This window comes from Neopsephotus bourkii, unplaced genomic scaffold (assembly GCF_033783945.1).
Source record: "Neopsephotus bourkii isolate Nb327-2 ecotype Australia unplaced genomic scaffold, CSIRO-AGI_Nbou_v1 NB_330, whole genome shotgun sequence".
NCBI classification, from domain to species: Eukaryota; Metazoa; Chordata; class Aves; order Psittaciformes; family Psittacidae; genus Neopsephotus; species Neopsephotus bourkii.
Window position 1 is genome coordinate 2,028,594 of NW_026900838.1, and position 22,618 is coordinate 2,051,211.

Genomic DNA, 22,618 nt, shown 5'->3' on the forward strand with positions numbered 1-22,618 from the left:
CTCTGCTTAGATTCGCTCATGTACGACCAACAGGCTTCAGTGCCCAAGCTGCTATATGCATAACTGCTTTGCAAATACAACACTTCCCACTGGCCAACAATAGGGTTACACATAAGTCTTTAGGCTAATGAGCAGAAGGAATGTATAATCAGAGGTATAGAATAAGCAGCTACAGCATCTGGGCTGTGACCTTATGGGCCTTCAAGCTAAAAAGGGTCAAGCCCTCACCCTTTCCGAGTCCCAGAGCACGCTAAGTAAGGATGTTATCTGATCAATATTTTAGTGGATATAAAAGGCACTTCACTCATGTAACCCAAAAAAGTGTTGGTATTATTAACAGTTATGTTTTTCACTTGCATACAGCAGTGTGCTTTATAGAACAAGAACAGAAATTACTTACATGTTCTGATTTTAACAGAATATAATAATTTCTTTTTTTTCACATGGTGTCCTAATCGGACAGGAGCCTTTTTTAGGATAGTACACATGTTCTGCATTATTTTGTATTTTTCAAACCCGTTAATGTGCTCCTGTAATCATGGAATGCTTTTTTGGGACTTATAGTTAGGAACAAACCATCCAGTGGGATGAGTGGTAAGCATGTTGTGAAGAGTGGCTGCCCCAAAGGAGAAAAATTACAGACTTGTTTTCAAAGCTGTTAATTTACTCAAGAGAAGTGGTTGTTCAGTATGTTGCAAATGTCTCTGGAATAGCAAAGTTGAGATTCTTAAAAATACTTTTCTCATAGGTCTGCATACACATTACTCAGAAGCATCTCCACGCTGAATAAAAAAGTAGACTGCAATTAAGTTAAAAGTTGACATTTCTTAGATGAGTTTGCTAGAATTTGATGTTATGAAAAATTCCTTTCTGAACTTCCTACCCTGTTCTGAAAATGAGATAATGTGATTCCTGACCAGTTAGTGAGCTAATGTGGGGTTTGTTCATTCGTTTATTATTGCATGCATTAAGTAAGGCAGAAGATCAACTTAAAAGACAATGGTGAGTTGTAATACACACAGATGCCAAAGGATGCTCTACCATTGCCTGTTCAGTCTGATTACTCAAAAATATGGTAGTGGGGTCTCCCCACATAGCTTAACTTCAGTACTGTAGCACAGCTAAACAGGACAGTCTCCTTTTCCCTAAAATTGACATCCCAGTAGAGAGTATGGAGGATATGTTCAGATGGAACCATCACTCAAGAATACTTTCAGTTTCTAAGTGCAGGAGGAGCTACACAAGTTGTTACTATAAAAAATAAGAATGGGCTATTATGGCCTCTTTTGAGAAAAGGAAATCCTGCTGGTTAAAAAATGTAGTGTACTTGCAAAGACAAATCTGAGAGCTGAGAGATCTTTCTTCAAAGCCTCAATAATTGCTCTCGTGCTTTGTGCATCCATATTCCAAGCTGCTACATAAATACTAACTTAATGCCATAGCATCCTCACAACATCATGTCTGGGCTCTTTCTAATTTTCATATTATAGACTAGAAATGAAGTCGGTGAAGAAATTAAAAGGTAAAATCTGTCTCCATGGGTGTGATCTGAAGATATTGAGGGTTGCTGAGCAGGCAGTAGAAGATACAGGCCTAGAAGAGGTTGTTCAGAGCTGGGATTAAAGGGAACACTTTCTCTTTCATGGCAAAAATCTGGAGCTAAGGATAGGCCACAAGAAACCTAATCCCTTACTAAGCACATCAGGGGACTTGCTAGCCCTACCTGGTAGAGCGAAGTGCCCTCTGTGCCCTGCAGCAAGCTGTGCACTTCCAGCTTCCATTGGGAAGACACCTATATGTGACCATGCTGCTTTTTTGAGAGCTTACAGAGAGTTTTATCTTATATAAACTGGCAGCAAAATATTCCCGGCACTAGAACAAATTATGAAGGCAATCAGAGCTGGGATCAGACATCTCATGTTTCTGTTTTTCTACACTTAGCTCTTGCTCTCTCCACATCACAATTCAGCAAACGAGAATTCATTTAATTGGTTTGATGTATTCACTCCCTCCCCCTCTCCCCTTTTGAACTTCAGCATGAAGTACTGTAGAAGGAGAAAAGAGGATTGGGATAGAAGCAAAGGAGGTCAGGAGGAACAACCTTTAATAAGAGATCCCCTCTAATTTAGTGGGTTATTTAACTATATGTTATTAGGAGCTTTACACATAGCAAAGAGTACATCATGTTGTTACACTCAGGTATGCAGGTTTTGAGTTTTAAAATGGGTAAAATACCCCCAATGTAGTGATAATGATTCACTTGTCCACCTCATGAGACAGTAAAAAGGTTCATACAGCAACAATAAATTTTAAGTTTTAGCAGATCTCAGTCACAGTATAAATTTCTTCTGTAAGTAGAGGTACATTTTAAACCCCTCAAAAACAAACAAACAAAAGGGCTATAAGAAAAGCCTAAGATAATAGCTGTTTTAGTATAAAAAAGTCTGGAATCTAGATGGGCTGAATGAAGGCTGTCTCTGCCTAACAAAGCATACACCTCTCTAGGCTGAGAATTGGATACCCCTAAAAATTAACATCATACCTAGACCAGCACCAGGTTACACACTTAAAAGGCTGTCACAATAGGTCCCACATGAAGTCACAAATCAAACCCATCATTTCCTAGACAGGTTCCCTGGAGAAACCACAAGTCTCTCTACTCAGAATCATAGAATGGTTTGGGTTGGAAGGGGCTTTACATATCATCTAGTTCCAACCTGCCACTGGACTAGGCTGCTCAAAGCCCCATCCATCCTAGCCTTGAACATTTCCAGGGGTGGGGTATCCACAACTTCTCTGAGCAACCTGCCTCACCACCCACAGAGTAAGAAATTTCTTCCTTACAGATAATCTAGATCTCCCCTCTTTCAGTTTAAATCCATTCCCCTTTGTCCTGTCACTACAAGCCGTTGTGAAAAGTCCCTTGTAAAAAGCTTTCTTGTAGGCCCCCTTTAGGCACTGGAAGCTGCTGTAAGATCTCCTCTGAGCCTTCTCTTTTCCAGGCTGAACAACCCCAAGTCTCTCAGCCTGTCTCCAGAGATGCTCCAGTTCTCTGAGCATCTTCATGGCCCCCCTCTGGACTCGCTCTAGAAAATGCAGGGAAACGGCCCCTTGCCCTCCATCGCGCCCTGTCAGCCCGTGTATAGCACCGTATCCTAAATCCTCAACATGGTGTTGAAGTGTTACTGTTCTGACGTCTCCGTTTCCCACTTCACTCTAAACAGGGAAGCTAGAAATGGCTGTAGTCTAATCCCTGCACTGCATCAGTGCTTGTTTACGTTCCTGGAAGCACTCCTTTCTGGGGGGGGGGGGGGGGGGGGGGGGAGGGGAATTACTGGGAAGCCTGGAGATGGATACAGTCTATAAGACGGGATCGGGCGTTCGTTTGCTGAAGCTGCCTTGGCAAAGTGTGACCGAAAGCCGCCCGGTGTGCCCCGATACCCAAAGGGGCTGCCCTGAGCAATCCCTCCCTGGCTGTGCCCGGGAGCGCGGGGGGGCCCGCGGCGGCTGCCAGGGCGGTAGCACAGCTCCCGCCGACCGGCACGGGGTCCCGCGGGCCTGGGTCTTTCCCAGAGCCGGGTTTACAGGACCCCTTTCATCAGCAGCTCGGTGACGGCCGATCTTCCCCGTGTCCTGGCGGGGGAGCCAAACACTATGGATTTGCAGCCCGGAAGGTTGTTTTTTTTTTTTTTCCTGGGTTGCTGCCGCCGCTACTGGGTTTATTGTTGGGGCGCACTGGGAGGTTCATTCGCGAGCTGGTGGCCCAGCCGCGGGCCACGGCTGTGCTCGCACATCCCTCCAAATGCATTCCCACTAAAGACCGGCTGTTCTTTGGAGGACCGCTTCAGCGTTCCGCACACGCACCGCTTCTCCCCCCAACAAATTCACGGCGATGGTGAGCGGCGTCCCCCTCTCCTACCCTCCTTTTCCCGTGAGATGCTCTTCCACGCCACGCGGGGCGGGTACTCGCCGGTGCTACCCGGAGGCCCCTTGTCCCGAGCCGCTCCCCACGCACCACGTCTGTCTGTCTGTCTCCCCGTGCAGAGCTCCGGCAACGCGTCCTACCGATGCTCCATGTCGTCCTCCGCCGATTTCTCCGACGAGGAGGACTACAGCCAAAGGTCGGGGACGGTGTCGCCAGCGCCAGGAGACACGCTGCCTTGGAACCTGCCCAAACATGAGCGGTCCAAGCGGAAGATCCAGGGCGGCTCCGTGCTGGACCCCGCCGAGCGGGCCGTGCTGCGCATCGCTGGTAAGGCGCGGCCGGGGCTGGTGGGGTGGCGGGAAAGCAGAGTGACCCCCAGTCCCTATCCTGGCTGACCGCGGCCCCTCCGAGCGGTGACTAAGCTCTTCCCTGGGCCGCTTTTTCCGGCGGGGGGAACTGGTGCGTGTGGGAGAGTGCAGGTGCTCCAGTTGAACTTCAGGGCGAAAACGCATCGGCGGCGCGGGGATGCCGCGGCGGCCTTGGCGTCTCGTCCGCTGCCGGCACTTCGGCTGGGATAACCGAGGGAGCTCCCCGCGGCCCCGGCCGGCCCCCTGGCGCCTGGCCGGACCGCCAGCAGTGCGGAGAGCGGTCGCTGCCGCCCCCAGGGGCCAGGCGCTGGTCTTTGTCCGTGCGGAGCCGTGGCAGCGCTCGGGTGGGGAGAGGAGCACGGGCACCGGGACGGAGCCACCCGGCGTGTCGGGACAGCGGCATGGCGACAAATGATGTCGAAAATAGGGCGGAGGTCTGCTTTTCCCCGGCGAGAGCTGGAAACCGCCTGTTAATGAATCTCAGGAAGACGCGGCGGTCCTCCGTGCTCCCGGGCACCGCTACTCCTCCCTTTTCCCCTCTTTTGTGTGTGCCTCCGTGGGTCCCTTCACGGGACTCTGATTCCCAGCGTAGCGCATCGTAAGGGCGCTACTAGGGGCAATGGGGGACCCGGTTGCGGAGGGCGCTCTGCGCAGCCGAGTTCTCGCCAGCCGCAGAACGCAGTCGCAGGACGGAGGATGCGGAGCCGGCTCGGCCCAGCACGGCCACCACGGAGCTCGCCGCCGCCCTTCAGAGGCAGAGCGAAGGCGGGGGACCAGGCCAGGGCTGGAGGGACCGCTCGGGGCGGGCCCGGCGGCGGGGTCAGGGCCGGGAGGCGGCGGTGGGGCGCAGGCGCGATGGGTGATGCGGCCGGGGGCTGGTGCGCGGCGGTGGCACCTGCGGCAGGGCCGGGACCCGCACCCGGGATGCCCCGGTCGCACACCCGCCCCGCCGCAGGGATAGTGGCCGCTCCCGCACCGGGCAGTGCTGGGACTGCCCACAGGGTCCCTCCCCACAGGGTCCCTGCCTGCAACCCCTCCGTGACGAAGGGCTCCGGTGCCCCCCCCTCCGGCCCCGTCTGTGCCGCGGTAGTGGCGTCCTCGCCCCCGCGGCCGCCACCCTTCTTATCGCGTGGGAGGCCGGGGCAGAAACACGGGGCTGGGCGGTGCCTCGGAGGCAGAGCTCGGCGGCCCCGCAGGCGGTGCATCGGCGATGGGGCCGGGGCCGGTCCGCTGCAGCGGGGAGGCGGTGGCCGCCGCCGGGCTGGGGCCGCCCCCCTGCGCGCTCCGAGGGGCGGCTACCGAAACCCGAGCGTCTGGCGGGGGCGTTTCCGCGGCCGGGCTGGCAGTGCCCTCCCACCGCCCGCCTCCCGCCTACCGCTAGCCCTGAGTGTTCGCTTGTGCTGTCCCCCAGGCTCCGGCTTGTCCGGAGCCGCGTTGGGAAACGGGTAGGGTGAGCCCCTGGCCATGGCTGGCTATCTCTCACCCGGCGCGTATTTCTACGCCGAGGAGCAGGAGTACCTGCAAGCCTACGAAGATGTCTTGGAGAGATACAAAGGTAGGGCAGCCCTCCCCACAGCGGGGCCGCCGCACCCGGCCAGGCTGCCGGTCGCCCCGCAGGCTGCAACGCGGAGGGGGCAGGTGCGGTGTCCCCGCCGTGAGGGGACGGGGATGGGGATGGCCCCACGTCCCGGCGGGGGGGAACGGACGGCAGCGGGCGGTGGCTTATGCCATAAACGAAAACACCGTCCCTGCGGCTCCGGAGGGCGAGACGTGCAGTCCTGTGCTTAGAAGTCTTTTTATCCCCAGTGAAATGCGGACACGGTGATATAAGTCTCGGTGTGCATTTGCGTTTAAAGCCTCCCCGTATTTTGACCTTTTTATTTTGGTTTTTCTTTGTGGGCGGGCAGAGCATGAGCATAGATCGTGTGGCTTTTCGTCAGAAAATGAGGAAAAAGGCGTTTGTCACAGCAAAGATGCATACAGCTAAATTTATCTTGCTGGAAATGTAAATGACATGGCTAGAAATGTACCAAGAGATGGTTCGGGAGATGTGATTCGTTACTGTTCGCAGTACATTTGCTAATATTAAATTTGAAAATGCTCATCAGAAGTGTTGTGGGTCTGATTTTAATTCAAGTGTGAAAGGGATGGAGTTAACTATTCCGTTGGAGTCTTCATCCCAGAAATAGTTTTTACAGCATGTCACAGCATATGCTGATATTTGCAGTGCCGAGCCCTTTTGTAATGTTTGGGAAAGGGGTTAGATTTTTATATCTGGAATTTTTCAGCTGTTTGTTTCCAGTCAGTTCTAAAGAATTTGGTTAAATGGTTTCCCCTGATGGGAATGGGAGTGGCATAGTTGAAGACAGCTTGATCTGAAGGTACCAATAGCTGATTGTATTTAATCCAGGTTGTTAGTGGTACTATTTTGAAAATTAAACCTTCTACAGATGGTTATTTTAACACGAGAACTTGTTAGGTCCAAGTCTCTACCTATGTCACTTGTGATTTCATGTGTCATTAATAGTGTTGACTAATGACTCCTTTGTGTCTGCTGCCCATTGTGTCAATGCAGCTATGGAGCATGTGCACTATTTTTGGACTGAAATGCATTAGTTCATTTCAGTTGAGAAATAATTATGGTTTGTAATAGATCTGTTTCAGAAGCACATCTTTATTCCATTCTCTCCTGTTAAGTCATCAATTTATATGTAGCTGAACTGATTTTTGCAGAATTTTGAAGCAAGTAGACTGTTTGCTTTGTAAATAAAACACTGAGAAAACTTGTTTTTCTGTTCTGGTTCTAATCTAGAACTATTCTGCTTTATATTACCTTTGATTTGCTGCTGGAGTCGGCTTTAATGAGGTTCACTCTCATACCAGTTTGTCGACTAGCTTAAAAACCTGGGAAAGAGATTAGGCCTAATTTCCCCTATTTCAGTGAGAGTTTTATTAGGAGAAGGACTGAAAGATTTGGGTTAAATATTGGGAGGCAAAGCAATTTTAATTAAAATAAGCTCTTAAACCCAATTCACATCTCTGTTAGAAATAAAACACATTCTGGAAATGTATGAGTATATGATATTGCGGTGGTAACATTGGTCCATTCACATGCTGTTTTCAGTGACAGCCAAATCCTGAAATGATTTGGAAGGATCCAGTTTCTGTTGTCATAGGTCTTAGTGTCATCTTTAGTATGCATTGCTTTGCTGCTCGATGTATACCATATTCAGACATTGGGAGCAAAGGTAAAGATTTGGAGTTGTTTTAATTAAGATATATTGGAAACCTGGAAAACACATTTTTAAAAATGTGTTTCCAAGACGGTCATGATTTCCCATCCCAGTCCCAGTAGAATGACTTCACTACAGCAATTGTTGTTCTGATGACTTGCTATGGGAGCTGATCTAATCAGAAAAGAATTGCTACAATATAGGCTTTGAAGAGGGAGTGCCATTTCTCTGGATTTGCCTGTTTTGTAAACACTGCTTTAAATCAAATGCAAACCACACTGATTTTATACATTTTTAAGATAAGCTCCAATCCATAATTTTAATTCAATATCCCCCCCCTTCCCCTTTTTACAATTTGTAGAATGCTCTTGTATTCATTTAGGGCATTATGAGGGTGCCAAATTATCTATACCCCAGCTGTTAAGTACTGTAACTAGCAGAGTCAGCTGTACAGAATTCACTGCCTGTCTTGAAAGGCTGGGGGTCGTGTGATACCGCACCAGTAAGGCGTTTTGGCAGATTGATTTAAGAAGAGAAAAAAATCAGCCCTTTTGAAAGGTGGAAAAATGAAAACGTATTTCTTGCCCATTTCCGCAGCCAAAGTAGGCTGTGGATCTTGAAGACCCTGCAATTCCAAGTGCCTTGCCGCTTTAACAGCTGAAACCAGGGTATTTGTATGTCTCCAAATTCTGTCTGCTGACTGTGTCTGTGGCTGTGACAGTACGTAATTAGGCAACTGTTTGCTAAATCTGAGATGGCACAAAAGAGCTGTTTGCTATGGGAGGAGAGTGGTGTTTTCTGATTCCTGGTCAGCTCAGTTGCTGGCTGTCATGGTGTTTTTTCTTGATTCATACAGTAATTTGTTGGCAGTACTTCTAAAGCAGTTTGGTGGAGGAAGAAAAAGTCACGTTATCTCGGATGGTTGAGAAATTATGTTGAATCAAGCTACTTATTCACAGGGGAAGAAAATGGTTCTTTGTTCATAGCACCTTGAAGAATTCAAAGGCAAAGCCTTTATTGTGATAGTGGTGGTAAAATGTCTCCTATATTTTATCTGAAATGTTTGACGTGTTTCACATCTTGTTTGTGACTGAATAGGAAGATGAGAAACTGTGCAAGTGTTTGTTAATAAGGTTAACAGTTCAAAAAATTCTACTTGATTTCTCTAGGAGGTTAGAAAGATCTATAAACATTAGTCTTGCTACTTTGTTACTTATCTCACCAATGCCCAAGGACAAAAAATGAATACAGTTGTTGTTAGCAGCAGTCTTCTTGATAAGTAAGGAAATGTCCAGTGGTATTTAATACACATTTAATTTTTGACATATTAATTTCCACCTCTCAGGTGGCATAAGTATGCATTGTTCCATACAGATGTTATTTGAGTATTAAACATTTGAAGCTCACAGTTTTCAGCATTAGCTACAGTGCATTCATAATGTTTACTCAGGTATAAATCTGAAGTAATGCACCAAGATTCATGAGTTGCATATATGAGCCTTCTGAAATTTTATGGCTCATTCTGGGTAAAACCCATTTGTATTTTCAGTTCAGGTGAGAAACCTTTATATAATATCAATTGCAACAACCTTTTTTTCCTGCAAGATTTTGAGCAATTACATAATAAAGCTGCCTCCCTTTGGCATCATTATTGCAATGGACATGTCTGCTAATAGCTGCAGGATGGCTGTTTCTGGAAAAGAGCTAATTCTCAGAGTTAAGTATTGAATAAATCACAGTTATTCAAGAACATTCTTACAATCATGCAAGCTATAAAAGTTTAAAATACATAGGGTTAGCTAGGCCACGCAAGACCCTTTAGTGATGTTGATTTTGGCTCTGTAGGAAACAGATATATTAGAAAATTCAGTTTGAGATGACTGTCCACAAAAAATACAGCCTTGCAGTTCAGGAACTTGACTAAATTGCTGTCAATGATAGGAAAGCTATCACATAAATGTTTTCTCTGGATTGATGCATGATTATAGCCTGTGTCTATGTGAGAAGGAGGAGCAGGTCTGGGATTGGGGATAATGAAACTCTGATTGGGTTATTTAAATTTTCGTACGTTCTGTTTCACTACTGGCATCTGTCTCTTGCTTTAAAAACACCTGTAGTACTGCACATTCAGCTGGAGCATGGCAAACAGTTCTGTTTCTGTATTCTGAGAACAAAGATGCTGCAGATGGACAAGAGCTAGCAGGTCATCTGATGTATTTTGGTAGGGTTCAGAGGTACTGTAATTTGTTTTAATGATTGATTGAGGGTAGTATCATGAAAACCTGTTCTGACATTGTTTGGGTACAGTTTTGGAATTAAGATAAAAACCAGATGCCTATCATCCAGCTCTTTGGAGCTGACTTCAGGAAGGAGCCATTTGCTCAGAAAGGTTTTTGTACATCTGAAAATGAAGCTGCTGCTGCATTTTAGGAATTTGGAGGCTCCTGAATGTGGTTGGTATCAGACTTAGTCCAGGGATACTCTTCTTCAGAGATGCCTTCATAGAGAAAAGGCAGGAAGGGGCATGGCAGACACTTCTGGCTCTGGAATTTGTGAATTTGTCCATTTCCTTATTTATGCTCTGAACTGAGGAGCCTGAACTTACAACATCTTTTCAGGCATCGGTAGTTTCTAGCCTTAGAATTGATCGCTTGCTTGTTCATGTAGTTCAGTTGTTGTTTTTTTCTCTCTGACTGGTGAAGGGTACCTGTGAATTATCCATCTGCAATGTCACCTAATCCTTTCTTTGCCACAGGGCAAGTCTGCAGCACGATGGTGCTGTCATTTCCCCTGTTCCTAGCACGTTTCCTACAGCAGGTTAGCCCTCTGGGAGCAGAGGATTTTAGCCAACAAGAAGTACCTTCAATTAGGGATGGAAACATAATGGCATTTGTGCTGCATGAAGTCAGACAAAATTAATGGACTCCTTGAGCCACGTAAAAATGTAAAACCTGCAGTTTTACTCTGTTTCAATGTTCCCTTCTCCCTTAAGCAGTAAGTTCTCACTTTCTAGTTACTTGTAGATGGGATTATTATTTTTTTTGGGGGTGCATTTCATCCTAAATATGAACCAGATCATGCTGATTTGACTTGTGTGAGCACTTCACTTGAGCTAAGTTGAAGAGGTCTTAATTTTGTTGGAATAAAATAATGAGAACCTGAATATTAGCCAGTTCAGCAAGGTTTTGTCTGGGTAAAGGCCTCAAGATTTGGACAGCAGTTTTTGAAGCTGAGTTTGGTGGTATACATTAACTGCAGTTCTGTCTCCATGGCTTTAAAAGGTACCTGTTTGCATGACTAAGGCGGGCAGAATTTGGCCATTGATTCCAGTATCTTTGGTATGTGAATTAGGGCAGACATCAGAGGTCTGTTTCACTGCTTTTCTGGTACTTCCCAATTCCCATTGAATCAGCAACATCTTTTAAATAGAGCTCACAGGAATATTCCATAATTCCTTTTTTATAGTCAAAACCACAAGGTTATGAAGTATGGGAGGTGGGAGGAATAAACTTCAGTCATCAATGTGTTTAAAAGGCTTGTTTTGGCTTAGTTTATCTTTTCAGTTGAGGTGTTTCTAATTGTTTGCTGTGATATGGTTCGCTGATCTCTTGTGATATTTTGCTTGAAACCAGGTTATAAATTCTTTTTATTGTATTTATTTATTTTTTTTCCTCTGCACTGCTCAAAACGTGCCTGATCTGGGGAACTTCAGCATGTATTTGGACTTAAGCATTCTGTAAAATAAAAATAGGCTTATTCACATGCTTGAAGTTAAGTGCAAGTATTTATCAGTTCAGGCTTAAAAGAATAAAGTTCTGTAAATGTCAAATATGAATGCAGCTTATTGCTGCATGCCTGAAATGTTTCCCGTAAAACATCATTAAAGCAGTTCAATTTAACAAAGCCTTGATTTTTTGTAGTGGGTGCAAATATTCATGCACTGAATGCTTTCAGTCAGCCCAGCTTTCAAACAGGTGAAACAATGCTTACAAAGACACTTCAGTCTGTGGGTCAAATCCTGAAGGGCATGTTAATAGCCAGATCTTACAAGTTGATCTGTGTAGGCAGTCTCCTGTGCTTTTGTGGGAATACACGGCTCCAGAAATTCACCCACCCAAGCCTCTTCCCAAGACTGGGGCCTGAGTAATAGCTCAGCCTTTAATAAGGCGTAGTCCTGCTGAAATCAGTCATCCTTTAGGGTATTCTGATCTGGTCTTAGCTGCATTAAAAGCAAGTTAGTGTGTTTCTGGACCCAATTTCGTTATACCTGGTGAATACTTAATTTTGGTGTGGAGTTTAACCAATGAACTTTCTGGATTTGTACATTTTAAAGCAGATAAATCTGTGAAAGGACGAAGATTCTAGGCAAATACATCCAGGGTTAAATTCTGCACATTGCAATTACACAATTAGTGTAACTATTTCTGTAAGACAAGGAGGATTAAGGCCTCTGATGGGCTTTTCAGTAGCATAGGCCAAAATCTGCTCTTGATTATAGCCACATGGCCCTTTTGAACTTGGTTTTCTCTTAAATATATTTTCATTGTTCAGTTTCATAGTTAATATGTGAAATTACAGTACTTAACAGCATGTTCTCCAATGCATATAACTACAGATCAGAAATTAAGTGGGGTTCGTATCCTAACTGTGCTGTAAAACTAAATTAGTTTGGCCTGAGATTCAGGTATCTGACTATCTGACAGCTATGACACTTTGCACCACTTGGATCTAAAATTAGTAGAGCTCTTGTATACTGGCATTAGAGATATGCATATGTTTTAGTTCATAACATGGGTAAAAGTCTGGCTCTTTATATATCTTTCAGAGGCATGTTTCAGTCAATGGGCTGATGAGGGCATAGGCGAACAAAGAAGCCCCCCAAAGTCTTTTGCTGGATACTGAAATGGGTATCCTGTCATCCTGCTTGCAGACTTTTCTTCTGCCTGGTCAGGTTACAGTCTGGGTGTTCCTCATGTGACGAGGCAGGATAGAAACAGCATTAGAAAGCCTGTGTGGTCATTCTGACAGATGATTTACACTAATCATGGTAATAAAGCATCCTGAGCAATGCTAGCAAAAGAGCTTTTTCAAAAGATGCTGTGGTTTTTACTCAAACAAAACTTCTGTTAATTTTGGTAGGAGTCAGGAACTTAGTTATTGACATTTATAAATATTTAATGCCTTAAATTACTTTGCCTTTAGATAAATTTTTAATCTAGAGATAAAGGGTTTGCATTACATCCTAGAATTTGGGAAATGACTCCAGCATTTGTCTGGAGAAGCCACTGCTGTGTAGTCGTACATAATTTCTGGGAATAAGGCAATGTTGCTAAGATATAGTCCTGGTTTAGAGTAAGATATTTGCAGAAACACACAGAGCAGTTTGATTGCTAGCCCCGATCACTTTCAATAGAAATTAGGTATTTCACTGCTGTTTGTGCTTTGGAAATTCTCACAGTGACTGTACATTGTCCAGATCATAACCTGATCCTGGAAAACATAATACCATGTATTACAGATCAGTTCTGCATATAAAACTTGGTTTTTGAAAGATTCTAAATATGAAATCTTACTGGGGAAAATTCATCATGATTTTAGAAAGCTGGTATCAAAATTTGAAAAGGACGTTATCTCGAACATACTGACATTTTCTTGTATTGTAAAGGAAATGTTTTTCTCAGGCTTATGGCTTCTACCCTCTTCATTCAATTTTTAACAAAACGATTGCTGAGAAACATTTGCAACGGTTCTGGGAGGGCTTTTTGGTTTTCTTCTTTGCAGAAGTTTTTCTGATGCCCAGTTCACACTAAAGCTAAAGCGACATATGGCTCAGGAAATCTTGAGATAATATCTCAAGAACAGACACAGAGGAGCTACAGGAAGAAAGCCAAAGTTGATTAGGTCCCTTGATGAAATTACCTTACAATTTGACTGTGCTCAACAGGATACTTCTGCATTTTTGTGTTTCATTTTTTAAAAATAGAGCTCCTGTTAATCAAGTCCATATACTCCTTATGAGGCCAGATATAGCCTACCTCTAAGAATATAAGCATAAACTCTGTTTTTCTGCTTGTTGCTGTTGCGAATTGTATTAAATGAAATCAAGTTGATTCATGTATGCAGTATGTTTCAACTGAAATTGTACATTTGTTATTGCTTTCTCATGGATTTACATTTTCTTCAGATCTTGTGTTGCACGGAATCCAGCCATCCAGCATACTGTTGATAGTGGGTTTACAGTAGCACTGAGCAGCTAATCTGTAGTTTGCAAGCATCAGTCATAATCTAAGTTATAATCTAATTTATAAAGATGGTAACAGCACCCTAAAAACAATACATGTTCATGCCTTGATATTTTAATAGTCATACTGAAGCAGTTTTTGGCTTTGGGAACGGCATAATACTCAAGAGAATTTAACAAATTAAGTTTACACTTGGAGAGCATGTGTGTCTCCTCTGTAATTTGCAATTTAATGCCAAATGTAAGGATTTGATTAAGTAATTTTAGAAAGTGAAGGATGATCATCACTCCAGTAACGAGTGGTGCCCCTCAGGGATCGGTGTTGGGACCCGTCTTGTTCACCATCTTTGCTGCTGACATGGACAGTGGGATTGAGTGCGCCCTCAGCAAATTTGCCTATCACACCAAGCTGTGTGGTTCGGTTGATACGCTGGAGGGAAGGAATGCCATCCAGAGGGACCTTGACATGCTTGTGAGGTGGGCTGATGCCAACCTCATGAAGTTTAACCATGACAAGTGCAAGGTCCTACACCTGGGTCAGAACAATCCCAGACACAGCTACAGGCTGGGCAGAGAAGAGATTCAGAGCAGCCCTGCTGAGAAGGACTTGGGGGTGCTGGTCAATGAGAAAATGAACATGAGCCGGCTTCACTGTGTGCTTGCAGCCCAGAAAGCCAACCGTATCCTGGGCTGCATCAAAAGGAGTGTGACCAGCAGGTTGAAGGAGGTGATCCTGCCCGTTTACTGTGTTCTCGTGAGACCTCACTTGCAGTATTGTGTGCAGTTCTGGTGTCCTCAATGTAAGAAGGACATGAAACTGTTGGAACAAGTCCAGAGGAGGGCCACAGGGATGATCAGAGGACTGGAACACCTCTCGTATGAAGACAGGCTGAGAAAGTTGGGGCTGTTCAGCCTGGAGAAGAGAAGGCTGCGTGGAGACCTCATAGCAGCCTTCCATATCTGAAGGGCTATAGGGGTGCTGGGGATGGACTCTTCGTTAGGGATCGTAGTGATAGGACAAGGGGTAATGGGTTAAAACTTAAACAGGGAAGTTTAGATTGAGTATAATGAGGAAGTTCTTAAGGGTGGTGAGGCACTGGAATAGGTTGTCCAGGGGCGTTGTGAATGCTCCATCCCTGGCAGTGTTCAAGGCCAGGTTGGATGAAACCTTGGGTGATACATGGTTTAGAGCGAGGTGTCCCTGCCCATGGCAGGGGGTTGGAACTGGATGATCTTAAGGTCCTTTCCAACCCTAACCTGTGATTCTATGATCTTTATTCTGAGCATGAAATGTATTTTGAATTTGATGCCTAGATTTTTGTAGTCATTTCAGTGACCAAAACTGAATGGTCTGTTAGAGATTTAGATGTATGACTGAAATGTTGATGGATCTTTGTACAAGTTGTGCTGGTTGTTGGATTTTTATTTCTTCTTTGTATTTCACCAGCCAATACACTTTGAGTCTACCCACCTCTGATCTTCTATCATTTGCCTTCTGAGCATACTTAGTCATGAAAGGTTGCGTGCCGTCTTCTATTTTCCTAGTAAAAAATACCTCAAGAGCAGGGCAGGGAAGCTTTTTTTGTTTTAAAAAAGCTTCTAAAATATCCAGTGTAACTCCTGTTACTCTGTCCTTGGTTTCCTGTTCTTCCTTCCTCTATCATTTTCAAGTTAAATTTTAGCTGTAGATGGGATTCCTTGTTGTCCTGAATCTACAAAATGCAGGTGGAAGGTTGGCTTGCTTTGAGTGGCTTCCTGTGGCACACACTTGCACATACCCTGTGCCGTGTCGTCAAAGAAGTGAATTGTATTTCTCCTCAGACTGGGCTCTTCCTATTCTAGGTGGAAAAGGAGGAGATCTCGATTCCAGACTTCTGGCTGCCTGCTGCTGGAGCAGAGAGCACCCATGGAGCACTAGCTGTGTTCCTAGAAAGCAGCATGGGTTTCACTTCCTGAACTGTGATTGAAGCCATAGAGAAACCTTTGAGCTTTTCCTTACCATAATCAAATGTAAAAAAAAGTACGTGTGTGGAATGAGATTTCTCAGTCTGCATGCCCTTGTTCTGGTACCTGCTGTGAACCTGAGTTCCTAGGCTCGGGATAAAGCCTGACTGGGGCTCGAGTCTCAGGTCATATGCTGGTGTCCTACTGTGAGAGTTTTTCAAGTGTAGTATTTAATCCCTCTCAGTGAAAGTACTGAGAGAAAGAAGAATCCCCAGGGGACAGACACTGACATGGTCACTTTGAAATGATTGCCCTTTTTTGCTCTTGGTTTCAGCACTCAACTCTCACCTGGGCCTGTGAGCATTGCTGCTCAGGATGAGTCAGTATGGTTCTGTGCTTGGACTTCTGCTGTCAAATGCTCCCTCCCTTCTGGGTGCAACCAAGTTAGTTAAATATGCAGTGCACTAAGATGTCTTCTGTATTTTAGCAGCATAAGCCCCCAAGATTTGTTTTCATGTATTGGCTTAACTAATGACTCAGCTGATAAATAATTTTAAGTTGATTTATTTGCCTTTTTCCCCTTCTGAGTAAATAAAGAGGCCATCACTGTATTTATCTGAATGACTAGATGTTAAGGCTGACAAATGGCCTAGATGCTATGTGAGATAATGATGTCTACTTGCAATTTGTTTTTGTCGGTGTAGCAAATAAGTGAAAGGGAGTTCTAACTTTTTTTAGTATTTTAGTTAAAATGCTCTTAGTTCTGTATTTCATGATCAAAAATCTCAGCTCCTGCAGTCTCTTTACATGTCTAAGTTCTCTCTGTGCCATAGTACTAAAGCATTTAATGACTGTACCTGCACTTCAGCGCTCCTACTTTGTGAGACAAGACTGTGATGGTATGTGGTACCTTTGTTGCATTACTGTTTTATGTTATAGGTCTGATATGTATTTAAGAATTCCTTTTCATATTTCATTTTTTGTTCTTTTAGATAATTCTAGAAGACCAGCTACATAATGTTTATTGATCTTTGTGCTGTTAGAAGGCAGTTTTCCACTGATGGTCTTGGTAGTTCAGAGATGCTCAGCTTCTGCTTTTCATTCCCAATATTTTTTTTATTATATTTCATTGTCTAATAATCTTTCCAGTTTTAATAGGTTGGGTTTTAAGTCTTAAAATTTTGGAGTTCTCCCAATCTGAAAACATCTGTATGATCAGACAAGATCACATTTGTTTTTTTACTGTCTTCTCCAAATCTTTAATAAATGCAGAATGCATTGATGATTTCTGTAAACCCACAACATTCTTCTCCTTGTACTGGAAGGCAGTCAAATTTCATGACTTAATTATTCTGTAAAGGTTTCTCAGGATACAAAAGAGTTACATAGTATATCCTAGGTGGTTTTGGTCAGGTTTTGGAAATGTATGTCAATTTTCCGTCCATTTGCTTATATATATGTACACACATATCCAGGTACACATGCACATTATATATACACACACCCATACCCCCTGTCTCCCCCCGCCCCCTTTTATTTTTTTTAAACTCAGTATACTGAGTCCAAACAGTTGTGGAGGAATTTGATTTGTCATTTGATTTGGCATTATATTCTTATTACCTTTCCCAGTATTATAGGGTTTTTGTTTTGTTTAAAGTTGCACTTTTCAATTCCACTCCCACTGAAACTAATCAGAGCTGCATCGGTAATTTCTCAAGTTTCTTAATTTATTTCTTGCAAATAATCTGGAGAATGGTGATGTGTTTTAGTGTTAAGTTTTTGTGAGCAGCGTTTTTCTCTGATACCTTAAGGTCTTTCTGAATTTGTAGTGAGGTGATGGTAGTTGGCTGTGTAATCTGCTTGTTGATGTATTTAGGTTTCCTGTGCGGCTACATAATTTCTTCTTTGAGACTCTTTCGTGTGATGGAACACGGTAATTTCTCTGTAAAACGAAGCTTTGGGGAAAAGAGCAACAGTTTGTTGTCTTAAAAGCTATGTTATTGCTCAGTAAAGAGTTTATTCAGATCCTTAGCTCTTGCAATAGCGTGCGTAATCTTGCTGCCTCCCTGATTCTAACCGTCTGTGAGCATGTGCATTATTGTAGGTAGGGCTTCTATCTCACTAAGGGAAACATTTCTGGCATAGCAAACTTCTATAGCGTGTGTCTGTTTATTTATTGGCATTGGGCATTCAGAATAGTAGCATTCTGGTAAATAATAAAATATGAATAGGGCTGTGTGTGTATTGTTAATCTTAACATATACTCTTACATGTTTAAGTAGTGTTGCTTTAGTTTTAGTTTCTCCTGCTTCTGTGTGACTTACCTGTTATGCTTTATTTTATAATTATAAATCTTGGTTATTTTAAATAGAAGTAATTTTGAAGTCTAGCATCACTTACAAAATTTGAAATCTTAACTTCAGTAAGGTTTTCAGCTGTTTGGTGGCCTCATACTGAGCTTCTAAAATACTTCTAAAACTTGAACAAGGTGGCATCAGGAGTGCCTTCCTCATTGTTAATAACAGGTGATCCCTGATCCTGTCCAGCATATTGACAGTGCATTCCATAATCCTGCAGATAAGTATCTGTTAAATTATATCTTATTATTATATGATATCAGTTAAATTATATCAGTTAATCAGCATAAATACTGAATGAAGATTTCAAGATTTAACCTTTTAAAATTAGCATTAATTTTTTTTCTTTCCCTGATTTGGAAGGCAGTAATGGCACTTTTATTAACTTCGGTAACTACATGTTTGTATTTCCTGGTTTGTCTTCTCTGGGCTGAACATTTCCTGATGGTTACTGTTTACTGCTTTATGAAGAGTGGCATCCTTCGTGATCTAACTGCTTCTTCCTGTGAAGTTTGTAAACAGGAATTTTTGTGTGCCAGTTACTGCTGGTATTTTTAGTATGATAACCGTTTTATCTGCAACCGAAGCTTTTTATCTCACCCATTGGCCCATTTTCACTTTTGACATCAGGGTAAAGCTATTTCTATGATTTAATTGGTATCATAGTTGCTGTTCGTGTTGGTTTTGTCTGGGCCCTGAGGGCAGTAATGATCCTCACTGTCCCTGCCTGGTCCCTCAGCTGCCCATGGCCCAGGACTCCAAGCCAGCACCTGGGGCTGTCAACCCCTGTCCCAGCGATGCCACAGCAGGGCTGGTTTGCAGCTCCCCACAGCCCTGCCCTGGCCAGCCATGGGCCCTGCTGAGCTTGGCCCATGCATGAGCCTATGTCCTGGCCCAGCCTCAGCCTGGACAGCTCACCCAGACACCTGAGCCTGGACACCTCAGCCAGAGCAGTGCTCAATGCCTGGGGCTGCCACCATGCCCCGAGCTGCCCTGCTCCTGGCTGAGGAAGTTGGATGGGACCTGGCTGACAGGTCCTGCCCTGATGGACCCTCCATGGGGAGGCCCTGCTGACCCCAGAAAGCTGCAGGCCTCTGTTGCACCTTGGCAATTCCCTGCAGGTCCATCTTTTGCTTCGCATAGTTTCTCTTGTTTAAATTGCCTTTCTACTACTAATTATTTTATTTCTTTGTAATTTTGTACTCTTTCCTGGCCTCATGGTACGTGCATGGCAACTTTTCATTTTTTTTGGGAGTGTGGTTTACACCATCTTGGCTTCCTGTGCCTTCTTGGTTGGTTGTGTTATATCGTGTCCTGTGTGGTGTCAGCCATTCTAGTAATTACTGTGTAGCTGAAAAACTGCTGTGTGAAAATTATGCATTGTAATGATGTGTTAAGATAGTGTCAATGATGCAGTTTCTGTGGACATAAAATTAATTTGCTTATTCAGCTTTGGTAAAGCTTGATTGAAGCTTTCTGACAGGTATTTGAAATGCCCTTTCTCAATTATGGATGTTTGTTTACTTGAGGGGAAGGAACCAAGCCTCTCCCTTCCCTGCACACTTTTGAACTTTTAATCAGAAAGGGGTATGGAAAAGTTCAGTTTTTAGGGCTGATAAGTGATTTTATTACAGTTGAGCATAGTAACTGACAACTGTCATGTCTGCTCAGGGAATCATTGCTGCAGTAAGTAGCTTTTGTTACTTTTTGTTGCTGTAGGAATAGTTATGGAATGCCTGAAGAAACTCTTCGGTTGTTCTTAAAGTGTGATGGACTAAATGCTGCTTAGTGTGGAGTTGGTGCTTTTCTGTTGTTTGGTCCTCCAAGCCCATTTCTGAGTAGACTGAAATGTGACACCGGTAAAAGACTTTGTTCAGGAGATGAGGATCTCGGGAAGATGTTCAGGAAATCTTAGAAGAGGTGAAGAACTGAGATAAAGGCATTGCCTTTGTGAGAAGACTTGACAGGAAGATCAAACGTGTGCTTGAAGGCAATGGCTTTTATTATTATTAGCAGGACTTAATTACTTCAGCCAGTGATGGAGGAGGAAGAGCTGTAGAACAATTTCGTTGTTCAACTTAAAAGGTACTAAGAAGTAACTTTAACAAGACACTAAGGAGCTGGGAAGGGAGCTGTCTTAGGAGCTAGGAGACCTCATGCTTCATGTGTATGTATAACCAGTTGGAAAAATAATGAGTAATGTTTGGAAAATACTATGATCCTTGGAAGAAAGGCTGTGCAATGTGTTGTTATGCTGATTTGATACCCACCATTCAGACCACCCAGTGTGTGGAAAACTCCTTTGTCCAGTGCAGCCCAAAAATGAAGGCTGAGAGGTGCTAAAGCCTTAATGCAAACTCAGTAACGTTTAGCAGAAAGGGTGTATGTAACAAGGCCACATAGAAGAGAAAGGGCAAAATACAGTCCTAAATCTTGCCTAAATTGGGATGTTCCATACATGAGTCCAGGTTAGTTGCTTTCAACCACTGCCAACTTCTTTAGGCATCTGAATTTATGAGGAGTATCAGTGTTTGGCTTAAAAGGTCCCTGGATATCTGTGTCTTCTCAGAAATACTGAATTGCTGTCGTCTTCTGCCTAGGGTTCATTGTATGCCAAGGGTCAGACAGCAAACTGCCTGCATGTTTTCTTTAGGTTACTAACCAGGGAAACCTAATCCAAAACTGAATGCTGCTTCTGTGTGAATTTGCATAAGAATAACAGTGATTCGAGTATTTGTCTGAGAATTAGACGTAATTTTAGCCCTCTCTGAGCTTGAAGAGTCTTGATTATCTGCAACCCAGAATGCCACAAATTTTTGGATGTTCGGTTAGGAATAGAATGTTCTTCTCGTAAAGCTGAGTTACTGTGTGAACTTGTGGGAGTAAGGAGGCTGAAAGGAAGGCAATTGTAGATTGGTGTGTGGAAAAGTGTAGGTTCTGGTCTTTGCCTTGCTTTTTGTTTGCTGATGTTTATATTCATAGAAAATTTGGAGAACAGGATAAAACACTGAGCTGAATTCCACTGCATGGTACGCTGCTACTTCCAGCCAAAGAAATTCCACTAACGTATCCAACATTGGCGACACATATAAAATGTGGAGCTGTCAACATCAAAAGTACTAAAAGAGGTTGTGACACTGCCATTTGAGGGTGTAGATATCTTCATCGAAAGCACTGATAATGTCCTTCACTCTGTTGAGAGCAGAGGATCCATACAGTGATCTGTGATAGGAAACTCTAAAAAATTCCATCAGGATTAGGCTGTGGCAGGAAGCTGGAGCAGTTTTTATGAAAACAAGAGTGAGGATTTGGAAGATACACATCATTTCCCTTCTCCATAATACCTTCTCATCTGTTATCTGGATAAGAGGATGGAAGCCCAGATGAACTTGCTGGGGGGCAGTGAGTGCTGGCTGCTCTGTGAGGGACTGGGAGCCCAGTGTGATAACCAGGCTAGCAAAGACCCTGCCCGTGGGCCCAGCCCCACAGCCTCTGAGCGGGACAGGCCTGGGGGCAGTAGCCATATTCAGTCAGCAGTTTGGATCCCTCAGGTGGGTTGGGCTGTGCCATGAGGCCTTGAGAGAGCTTCAGAGACTGACCAGTCTCCAGTAGTGCCATCACTGGTTTCCTTTTGTCATGGGCTAATAGAACACCTTGGTGCTGAATTTAGTTGCACAGACTAAATCACTCATTCGCTCCCCTCCCTCTATATACAGTGTATTTTTTAATATCCTCTCCATAGAGTGGTTACTTCCAATACGGTTATGTGTTCCTTAAATAATGGGACAGAGATTGGTTTGCAGTGTTCTGAAGCCCAGAAGAGAAAAGTCTGTAGTTGTTCAGGTGGGTAGAAGATGCACTCATCCTGTCTCTGTGGCTACTGGTGTGCTGCTTTGACTGTCATGGTCTGATGTCCCACTGTAACATGGGGAGTGCTCCAGCCAGACCTGGAGTACCTGCAGCAGCTGCTGCAGCAGTTTACATGGTTGTTAGCTGGTTAAGTACTCTGGATAGGAACTGCTGGGTGTAGGCCTAGGATAGTTTAGTTTAGAGGAGGGGATTGTCTGATAGATTAGATTCTTTATAGCATACTAGAGTTGCACAGTTTAGGGGTGGAAGAGATTCTTGCAGGACCTTGCAGGAACTGGTCTGAGAATTCTTGCAGGAATTCTTGCAGGAATTGGTTCGAGACCATCTTAAAAATCTGAACGTGCACAACTCCATGGGTCCTGATGAAATCCATCCGCGGGTCCTGAAGGAGCTGGCAAATGAAGTTGCTAAGCTGCTGGCCATCATATTTGAAAAATCACGGCAGTCAGGTGAAGTTCCTGATGATTGGAAAAAGGGAAATATAACCCCCATTTTCAAGAAGGCGAAAATGGATGACCCGGGGAATTACAGACCAGCAGGTCTCACCTATGTGCCTGGCAAAATCTTGGAGCAGATTCTCCTGGAAGGCATGCTAAGGCACATGAAAAACAACAAGGTGCTTGGTGACAGCCAGCATGGCTTCACCAAGGGGCAATCCTGCCTGACCAATTTTGTGGCCT

General features: G+C 44.1%; 1 protein-coding gene across 11 annotated transcripts in view; it reads left to right on the top strand.

Moving 5' to 3' along the window:
• The window catches only part of DST (dystonin), a 293,848-nt gene that overhangs the window by 30,576 nt on the left and 240,654 nt on the right, over positions 1 to 22,618 (top strand). For 5 of the 11 annotated variants that reach the window (XM_061347863.1, XM_061347864.1, XM_061347867.1 and 2 more), the window contains exon 4: positions 4,045 to 4,252. In XM_061347863.1, the coding sequence (XP_061203847.1) occupies positions 4,045 to 4,252 (208 nt within the window). Of the gene's footprint in view, positions 1 to 4,044; positions 4,253 to 5,719; positions 5,849 to 22,618 lie in introns of those variants that run through there. The other 6 variants (XM_061347866.1, XM_061347873.1, XM_061347874.1 and 3 more) reach the window with 2 other exon arrangements.